Here is a 10,595-nt window from a genome sequence, read left to right on the forward strand (position 1 = left end):
ATGACATAACCTAGAGAAAATCAAAACCGGCATAACCAAGTTTGCAGTTACAAAAAAAACCCGCAGGAATGTAAGAAGTAAATTTTGATATCCTTATCTATTTCACGTTCTTTTCACGTTTAATTGAAAAAGTAATAAATCTTATTCAAATAAATTCGGATCTTCCCTCATCTGATAACCAGCATGGTTACGGTATTACTCCTAAAAGTATTACGAGGAGTGTGAGGTGACACGTCCAGGTATTCAAGCGATTTCCTGTCAGGCTTGCAAGTTCATTCATCGTGTCACTTCTGTAGCTATTAATCAGTTTACACAGCCGATAACTTATAACTTTCCATTTTGAACTAGCAGATGCATGTATAATATGCATCCGTCTTGCGTGTCCGAAAGTGATATAATACATGAGTCATTATTTACTTAACTCATACGCTTGTTTAAAAATAAAATTTTTGGTGTAAAGAATATATTATCTATAAAAATATAGATAATAATACCCCCCCCCCCCCAAAAAAAAAAAGATTTGAAGAAATGAAAATCTATTTACATATTTTTACCAAGGGTTAATTTCTCGTTGTCAATAGTAAAGTACAGATTGAAACATACCAGAAATATTGATTTAAAAAAAATCTACGCACTTGTCGACGATTCGTTATACGCCTGGGTAGAAAGTTACGGAAGAACTATAGCGCAATTTAAAATATATACATGTATACATAAGAAAGAAACATGCATTTTGTGAAAATTGGGGTAAAAGTTTTGGTAATAGACTAGTCCACGTATGTCAACAATATGTAATCAACGAATTCGATAGACTTTTGTATACCAAAAGAAGAAGAAGAAGAAGAAGAAGAAGAAAAGAAACAATTTGATTTAAATGCAGGTCGATATACAACTTGCTTTGGTTCATCGAAGTTATGAACATAGTAAAATCACAGATTTATATATCACTTCGATTGTTCTCGAATAAAGGAAGAAATTCGTCATCATCACAATTGTTCCGACATTCATGTAATAAATATGCAACTGGACGTACACTAATAATCCCCGAGGGATGTTAATATTTTCCAGGGAAACTATTGAGAATTTTTAAAAGTTTTAAATTAATTTCGGGATTTATTTTCTTTCTTGATATTCAATGACAGAAATTCAAAGAATAAACGGCTTGTCCGCTTTAGGGGTATTCTTGCCAGATAAACAGACTTATGATATAATTAAAAAATAGGAAAAGATGACATTAAATTCGTTGTCTTTTGTTTTTAAACATCTCTGGTCAAATATTTACTTATGTAGTATACATTGTGAGACGAAGATAGTTTTAATCAGGATGTTCTTGATTATGAATAAATTTGGTTGAAGTTTTTCATATTTGAAAAGAATGTCTTTTCGTAATTTTCGATTCCATTCCAAGAAGATCCTTACATTACCTGTTAATTCTTTAAAACCTCTTAAGTACAAAAGTATTTTTCTTTATTCGTACATATTATATTTCGCTTCAGTATGGCTTTCAAAAGTCTAAATGTAAGTGTTCTCGTACATTGTTTTACCTAATAAAGACAATCAAAATGCTTTTGTAAATGTATTTCTAATTTCTAAATTCCCCTTTTTTATGAAACATAAATCAAAACCAAGAGGTGTATATCATTTCATTGTGACACATGAAATAAGTTTCCCGTTTTTAAACGAAAATTGTGTATTTCTAAGTAAATTAACTTTTTTGAATTCAGAATAAATAATAGCACCCAATATAATTAAATAATTCCACGGCGATTTATTTCTATTTTTTTACCAGCTTGAAGATGTATTTTAAATATGTGTATTAAATGCTTCCTTAATTTTTTTTTAGTCCACTTATCCAAATAGACAGTCAAACCTTGCAAGGTGTGCCCTGGAGGCGTGGTTAAATACCGAAGTGCAAATAACAATTTACCTTTTAACAAGCCATCTACGAATATTGGCACAGAAACATGAATTCACACATCGTATAAATCTAGTCATAGCAGAGATAGTAAAATGTCAATAAGAGTACACCAACATATTGTCTTTACAATTGTACTTTAATTTGCTCACCTAATCAGTCCGAAAATGCATTAATTAAATTTGAATTTATAAGTTTTTGTGTTGTCTACAACAATAACTCGAATATATACGTTTAACTTAGAAAATTTATCTCATAAATGTGTACAATTGCACGTCTGTGCGTTTTATCTTCTTATTATAGGATGGTTATTAGATCAAAAATGATAAAGCATAAGTCATCGGCGAGCTTACGATAATGTTAAAATATGATTAAAAACCAAGACTTTTAATGATTGTATTTTAAATCCAAGCATGCAAAAAACAGGAGAAAACGTCGCGACTTACAGGAAGTAGTTAATAGTTTTTCATTTATTATCGAATTTCTCCTTTATTACTGCACATATAGCGATAAAACTTTGAGAAAATATATATATTATGTCATTATGAACGTATTCAAACCATAAGTAAAAATCGTGAATTTTCCCTTTAAAAGTGTTGTAAATTAAACTTACTAAAGTATATTAATATCTCAATATATCTCAAGTAATTTCTTCCGAAGACAAGAATGAGACTATAATATTTTAGATAGCAGTCGTATACTTATTCAATGAAAACAAAATTCATTTGGTCAAACTATTTTATTTATTTCTAGGATATCATTCTGTCAAAACTCCTAGTAAAGTGGTACAGTTTTAGCCGACAAAGTAACCCACCTTCACATTGTTTTCCACTATATCCAGTTGGACAGGTACAAGCAAAACTACTTCCGGTAGGAGTACATTCACCCCCATTCGAACATGGCGAACTGTTGCATGGTGTGACTACGAAAATAAAAGACAAATGTTTGAGTACAATCATTGCCTCATTATCCTACAGTATATTGACATAGGAATAATTACAACCGTGACCTCAAGATTCAATTAATTGATTTAAGCCAGCTTCTTAATATTTTTCATTATCATGAAAAAATCAATACCGACATGACCAAGTTTGCAATAACAAAAAAAACACGTGAATGTAAGAAGTAAATTTTAATGTCCCTATCTATTTTCACGTTCTTTTTATGTTTGAATGAATTATTTTAAAAATTTTGTAAATGAAATTGATATGAATATATCAATATTTACATAACGGAAGAAACTCCTTCCGACGATTGCTGTATGCAGACAAGAATGATACTATGATACTTCAGATAGCAGTCTTATACTTATTCAATGAAAACAAAATTCATTTGGTCAAACTATTTTATTTATTTCTAGGATATCATTCTGTCAAAACTCCTAGTAAAAGTGGTACAGTTTTAGCCGACAAAGTAACCCACCTTCACATTGTTTTCCACTATATCCAGTTGGACAGGTACAAGCAAAACTACTTCCGGTAGGAGTACATTCACCCTCATTCGAACATGGCGAACTGTTGCATGGTGTGACTACGAAAATAAAAGACAAATGTTTGAGTACAATCATTGCCTCATTATCCTACAGTATATTGACATAAGAATAATTACAACCGTGACCTCAAGATTCAATTAATTGATTTAAGCCAGCTTCTTAATATTTTTCATGATCATGAAAAAATCAATACCGACATGACCAAGTTTGCAATAACAAAAAAAAAAACACGTGAATGTAAGAAGTAAATTTTAATGTCCCTATCTATTTTCAAGTTCTTTTTATGTTTGAATGAATTATTTTAAAAATGTTGTAAATGAAATTGATATGAATATATCAATATTTACATACAGGAAGAAACTCCTTCCGACGATTGTTGTATGCAGACAAGAATGATACTATGATATTTCAGATAGCAGTCTTATACTTTTTTAATGAAAACAAAATTCATTCGGTCAAACTATTTCATTGATTTCTAGGATATCATTCTGTCAAAACTCCTAGTAAAAGTGGTACAGTTTTAGCCGAAAAAGAAGTTCCTATTGGTAATTGCATTGTCTGTACTAAATAAATGCAGGCTATAAAGTAACCCACTTTGGCATTGTTTTCCACTGTATCCAGAAGGACAGGTACAAACAAAACTACTACCAGCTGGTGTACATTCTCCCCAATTCGAACAAGGCGAACTGTTGCAAGGTGTGACTATGAAAATAAAAGACAATTGTTTGAGTATAATCATTGTATCAATTCATTGACATAAGAATTGTTACAACCGTCAATATTGACTTCAATATTAAAATGGGTGATTTGAACCAGCTTCCTACATTATTATTCGTGATTACGACACAACCGGGAGAAATTCAGTACCGACATAACCAAGTTTGCAGTAACAAAAAAAAAAACGATGTGAATGTAAGAAGTATATTTGAATATCTCTATATATTTTCACGTTCTTTTCGTGTTTGATTGAGTTATTTTAAAGGTCTTTCAGTATTAATATCTCAATATTTACGTATCGGCAGTTACTCCTTTCGACGATTCTTATATGAAGACGCGAATATGACGATTCTATTTTAAATAGCTGTCTTTTACCTATTATTAATGAAAACAAAATTCATTGGTTAAAGTAGTCATGATAGTTACATGAATTAATTTCTTTAGAAAAAGGGTATTTACGTTCAATCTTTAATCTAAAAACCCGAAAGTTAACCTATATATTAATCAATCACACTTTCACATTGTTTTCCACTATATCCATTTGGACAGGAACAAACAAAACTACTACCAGTCGGCGTGCAGGCTCCCCATTTACACAAAGCGAGCTGTGTCATGGTGTTCCAAGAAGAAGTAAAATTTATAATTGGCGTGCAAATATTAAATCAAATCCTAGGATATATGGGAATATTGTCTCGGTTCCATGACTGATTACCACAGTCTAGATAGAACTACTTGTTTTAGAAATAATTGCAGTAATCGCGCGGCAATTACAAACCCTGCTTAAAAGTACATAATCTATGGTAGCATTAGTGTTTCCGTTGAGTATAATATGTACTTCAGATTTGACAAATATTTTCGTCTTTATAATGCATTTTTCTCTTGGCGTGGCAAGTACCGCTATCGGACACAATAGATATGTTTTTGTCATTTTTATTGCAATAATACAAATGTAAATAGATGTACACTTTGTAAATACAGCAGTTTCACAAACCATTCCTCTTTTAGAGAGATAAATAATATTCATGAATAGTTTGTTTTCATAACGTCCTGGATCCCACTTATGATATGCATGTATCTTCCCATAAAGACAAAACTTGGAAATTTTGCCAGTATACATTAACATTATTAGCGGCTGCCTTCAATTATAAGGTAAATTCTAAACTAGGGAAGGGATAGTACAGAATTTTAGTATATGTTTAAACTTTTAGAAGTTGGAGGCAGATAAACGGGAATTTTCAACACAGTTGTATATATCTTGTGCAAGAAAATTGGTACCGTTATTTTATTACTACCACTGGGTTGATGCCTCTGCTGGGGGACTATTAGTCCCCGAGGGTATCACCAGCCCAGTAGCCAGGACTTCGGTACTGGCATGAAAATACGGATTTTTTGTGTTATTAAAATTTGCTGTTACAAAATATAAGAAATCATTATAAATTAAGGAATGTATCTCCCTCATGCAAAGCTCTGACTCCTTTCACGGATTTGGCCATACTTTTTGGACCTTTTGGATTATACCTCTTCATCTTTTATATAAGCTTTGGATTTCAAATATTTTGGCTACGAGCACAACTGAAGAGACATGTATTGTCGAAATACGCACCTGGTGCAAGAAATATTTTTTATGATCATGAGAAAATCTGTACCGACATTTTTCCAAGTTTGCAGTAACAGAAATGACGCGTGAATATAAGAAGTAAATTTTAACATCCTCATCTATTTTCTCATCTAACGTTCTTCTCATGTTTAATTTAATTATTCTAAAAGTGTTGTTCATGTTACGTATATTAATATATCAATATTTGCGTCCGACGATCGTAGTATGCAAACAAGAATGAGACTATTATATTTTAAATAGTAGACTATATTTATTTTAATAAAAACAAAATTCATTGGGTAAAGTAGCCATACTCTTTTATTTATTTCTAGAATGTAATTCTGTCACAACTCCTAGTAAAGATGGGACAGTTTTAGCAGAAAAAGGAGTTCCTTTGGTTAATTGCATTGTCTATAGTAAATGAAATGCATCATATAAAGAAACCCACCATGACATTGATTTCCACTGTATCCAGTTGGACAGGAACAAACAAAACTACTACCAGCCGGTGCACATTCACCCCCATTCGAACAAGGCGAACTTTTGCATGGTGTGACTACGAAAATAAAAGACAACATTTAGAGTACAATCATAGTATCAGTATCCTATAATATATCTTTTCTTGTGGTTTTTGTTTTCTACAAATGAATACCTTCTTTTTCGGCAAAACAATATCATGACTTAGAATACCGGCATTTGATTTTTTTGGGGGGATATCTATACAGGTTATGTTTTTTTTTATATAAAACGAGGATGTTTCTGTTGAGTTTTTGAAATCGAATTGCATAAAACATACCCTTCCTTTGAACCATGTACTTTATTTTCGAAAGACTGTTTTATTTTGTGTCAAAAGCACCCCATTTCTTATTAGAATGAATATTCCGTGTGTACTCAATTTGCTTCAACGAATACTTTATGCCGGTCAACTATATTTTGCTTTAAATCCTTGATAAAATGTTGAACATGCATAAAAAATGTGTTTCGCAAACTTCTAGCTCATTGTTGATTTTGATTCTATTGGGTTTTTTTCCGAACCAAGTATCAAAAATGTTGGACATATTGTAAAAAATAAACCAAATCATAAGTTTGTCTAAGGTTTAGTATGTTGGTACTGTTTGTAACCCTGAACTTTGCCCAATTGATTCCAATATCCCATAGTGTGTTTCTTTTTCTATTGGGAATAATCTATTCAAATTCAATAAAATTTTCCTAATGCTTTAAAACATGTATCCAGAAAGCAAAATGTTTGCACCCAGACACCCAGACACCAAACATTCATACTGTAAACATAGTTGGAATTCGTTGCTTATCGCCTAACAAATGTTACAACCTTCACATCTGGATCCATTGTATCCATCACTGCAAGCACAGATAGGTAATTTCCCAAGTTCAGTGCAAGTTCCATTGTAGAAGCAAGGTTCTTCAGAACACGGCGTTTCTAAAAGAAAACATATATGTTATCACGAGACAATCTAATGATTTTATTAAGCTAAATCCTTCTCTTTAGGTGTTTCTCAGACCCTTGCATAATCGGAAGATGGAAATTCTGTTTTTAATCATTTTTTTACAAAATTTTGGTCTCATATCAACAGGTATAGATTCAGTGTTAAGACTTCAGTTTTTATGGACAACATACAAAAAACAATACATAGAATAAAGCAAACAATAAATTCACATAGTTAAATATGTGGCTGCTGTTTTTCCAACTCTTGATCAAGTCAATAACAAAATTGCTAAATAACGAAAAGAATGCAACACTAACAGAATAAAGAAGAACAATCAATGAACAACAAAAAGACAAATAAATAAGAATCATGAATCCCGAAAAAAACAGAAGCTACGTGTGAGGGAATAAATTACATGTTTCTTGTAAGATACTCGCCGTGAAAACAGTTTGATATGAAAACAAGCTTTTGGTTTTGAAATTTCCAACATTTGACTGACAAAAAACTCAGCAAATATTTAAGAGACAATTTTTCATTACAAAATTTGTTTATTTCTCTCATAGTTGTTACTAATATTGTACAAAATTCAATTAAAAAGATCAAATTGTGTTGTCCCAAGAACACTTTTAAAATGTTTAAATCCTTGAAAAAGCTCCAAATTATCTCCCTTTAGTGAAAAAAACGTCATGTTTTGGGCACTAAACTGAAATATCTATTTTAAGTCATCGGTGACCTTTATTTTTGATTTTAAAAAAAGCTGTGCTCAAATTAAACTTTTGTAAAATTCAAGCGATATCTGTAATTGAGTTCTTTTTTTTTTCGATATTACATTTTTTCTTTTATTAGTTCAACAGAAAAAAAGAACCGAAACAAAAATGCATAATTCTTTTGAAGGCAAAATATGAACTTAAATTACGGTGACCCCATATTTTAAAAAAAATTTTTTTTTAGAATCAGACATGTCAGATAAAGTTTATTTATAAAAAAATCCTATATTTGAACAAACAAAAAAGATTTATACCCGCGATCCCACTTTAAGCAACAGGATACACTAGACCTGACAAAGAAATGATTGTAAAGAAAACTACATTTTTTCTTCCTGCTTCTTTTTTTGTTTTTTGCTGGGGAAGTCCTATATTTCGTAAAGATTCTTGATGTAACACGATGTATATTTGTTCTGCAGAGCCAATGTAACAATGCAGCTTTTACTATATTGTTACACTGGCTACAACAATAACCATTTACGTGACAATGATAATTTTAAGTGTTCATTGAAAACGATATGATTTAAACGGTAGAGATGTTGTCGTAAACAAGTATTTCATTCAAGGTTAGAACATGATTTGGCCATCATATACACGTTTCATTCTCTTCTTCCAATCTCATTTTTTTTACTCAAATAGAGAATAACAGAATAAACCTAGCTGCAATGCATCCTTAAATAAAGTCAATCTTTAGCTGCTATACTGGGGAATACATCTCTCCAAGCAATCTTTTTATTTAAAGGCAACAGTAGTATACTCTGTTCAAACTCATAAATCCATGGACAAAAAAAAAATCGGGGTAACAAACTAATACCGAGGGAAACGCATTAAATATAAGAGGAGAACAACGACATAACACCGAAACCCAACACACACAGAAACGGACCAAGCATCAGACAAAATCCCACGAGAATAACAAATATAACATCTTAACATCTTTATCAACGATGGTCTTGTGTCAGTTTACTTACCTCATAATTGGTAGGTGTGTGTTCGACATAAGCCGAGGTCGTGATAACCAAATGTAAGAAAAGTGGAGGACTGCTTTTATCCCAAGTATGTGTCATTTAAGATTTATAAACAAAGAATGGTAAGATTGGAATATTGTATCCGAGAGACACACTTTCCTGTCGCTATTACATGGTGAACGATAACATCAAAGAGTAAAAGGGTAAATACAAAAAAGTGAGTCATTATAGATTATACAATCTAGTGAATTAATTTTAAGTAGACGTGTAGATTTTGTTTGTATCTAAAATTTTATTGAAGACTGTCTTTCTAGTTTTAGTTACGGTACGGTACGGTACAGAAATTTAGGCAAATAACTTTATTTCAAGTGCAAACTCTTATACTTTCATCTAGAAACTGTTGAAATCTTAATTCTATTCTTTAAAACAGAGGATGAAATAGGTATGCATGTCATATATGAGCGGTAAACAAATATGTTATCAAAATTGATAAATACCATTGTTTTTCAGCAGCAGAAACATAGTTGTTCCAGCTATAACACCAACCAAAAGAAATCCAAATATGAAACAAGCCAAATGTTTTCCTCGCCGACTTTTGACAGTTATTTGGTTATAACAAATGTTGTTCAAATGTGGTAAAGAGCAAGTAGTAGGAATCACTGCTAAATCATCTATACTCTCGTATATGTCAGAGTTACAAGAAGTTCGGGTTTGTATTTCGCTATAATATACATCTTGTTTAACCTCTGCTGTGTTATTATCCAAAATAGTAATTTTTTCAGAAGTTTGAATGTGCTCCTTTGTACCATCTCTTTTTTCAATTGCTCTACTGGTCGTGTTTTTAACAATAATATCTGATTGTTGATTGTTTTCTAAGGTATCATAACTGCTCCTCGATATTATTAAGTCCGCTGGCAATAAAGGTTCATATGTTTTGTTCTCATGAAAAGTTTGTTGTCGTGAACAAGTATTTCCATCAAAGTTCGAACATGATTTGGCCATCATATGCACGTTTTATTCTCTTCCAATCTCAAATATATTTTTTTAATCAAATAACATGTAAACTGACACTCAGGATTTAACATGTAGTTAAGTAGTTTTGTCTTAAATGGGAAATTTATAGAAATTACATTGTTCAATACAAATATAACAACAACATTTTCTTATTGTTACATAATGAAAATCTATAGTGTAACAATATCACACATGTATGTCTTAGACGCAGTAAGTTATATACAATTCTTTTACACGCACATGTATTAGGTATGTTACACCCATATTAACATAAAATATCAAAACATCAACGTCAGATAAAGCCGTTTTCACAATGATCTAAACTCGGTGAGGTGAAAGTGTACTTAACCCCTAAAACATAACTCTAATACATTTCTATTGTAAAAAATAAATGTTAACATTTCATTCAAATCATTTTTTGACTACATGTAGTTGATGAAGTCATTTTACCGGCATACAAGTAGATAGTATGACGTTGGGTTTTATTATAAATATTCAATGACGTTTCATATATTGAATTAAGGTTATCATAATCATATTGTTATCGATACAATTATTTAGTTTTATATTAAGTTGAAAATGAAAATGGGGAATATGTCAAAGAGACAACAACCCGATAAATATATATGACAAAACCTGAAACATTGCCCATTTAAAATCATGATTAAAGTGGCTCGGGTGTG

General features: G+C 31.3%; 1 protein-coding gene across 1 annotated transcript in view; it reads right to left on the reverse strand.

The window, feature by feature from the left end:
* The window catches only part of LOC134689736 (neurogenic locus notch homolog protein 1-like), a 28,483-nt gene extending 18,522 nt beyond the window's left edge, over window positions 1-9,961 (reverse strand). The window contains exons 1-6 of the mRNA XM_063549705.1: window positions 9,396-9,961; window positions 7,052-7,159; window positions 6,170-6,277; window positions 4,002-4,109; window positions 3,338-3,445; window positions 2,730-2,837 (exon numbers count right to left, since the gene is read on the reverse strand). Of these exons, the coding sequence (XP_063405775.1) occupies window positions 2,730-2,837; window positions 3,338-3,445; window positions 4,002-4,109; window positions 6,170-6,277; window positions 7,052-7,159; window positions 9,396-9,903 (1,048 nt within the window). The 5' untranslated portion in view covers window positions 9,904-9,961. The remainder of the gene's footprint in view (window positions 1-2,729; window positions 2,838-3,337; window positions 3,446-4,001; window positions 4,110-6,169; window positions 6,278-7,051; window positions 7,160-9,395) is intronic.
* Window positions 9,962-10,595: the final 634 nt, after the last annotated feature.

This window comes from Mytilus trossulus, chromosome 11 (assembly GCF_036588685.1).
Source record: "Mytilus trossulus isolate FHL-02 chromosome 11, PNRI_Mtr1.1.1.hap1, whole genome shotgun sequence".
NCBI classification, from domain to species: Eukaryota; Metazoa; Mollusca; class Bivalvia; order Mytilida; family Mytilidae; genus Mytilus; species Mytilus trossulus.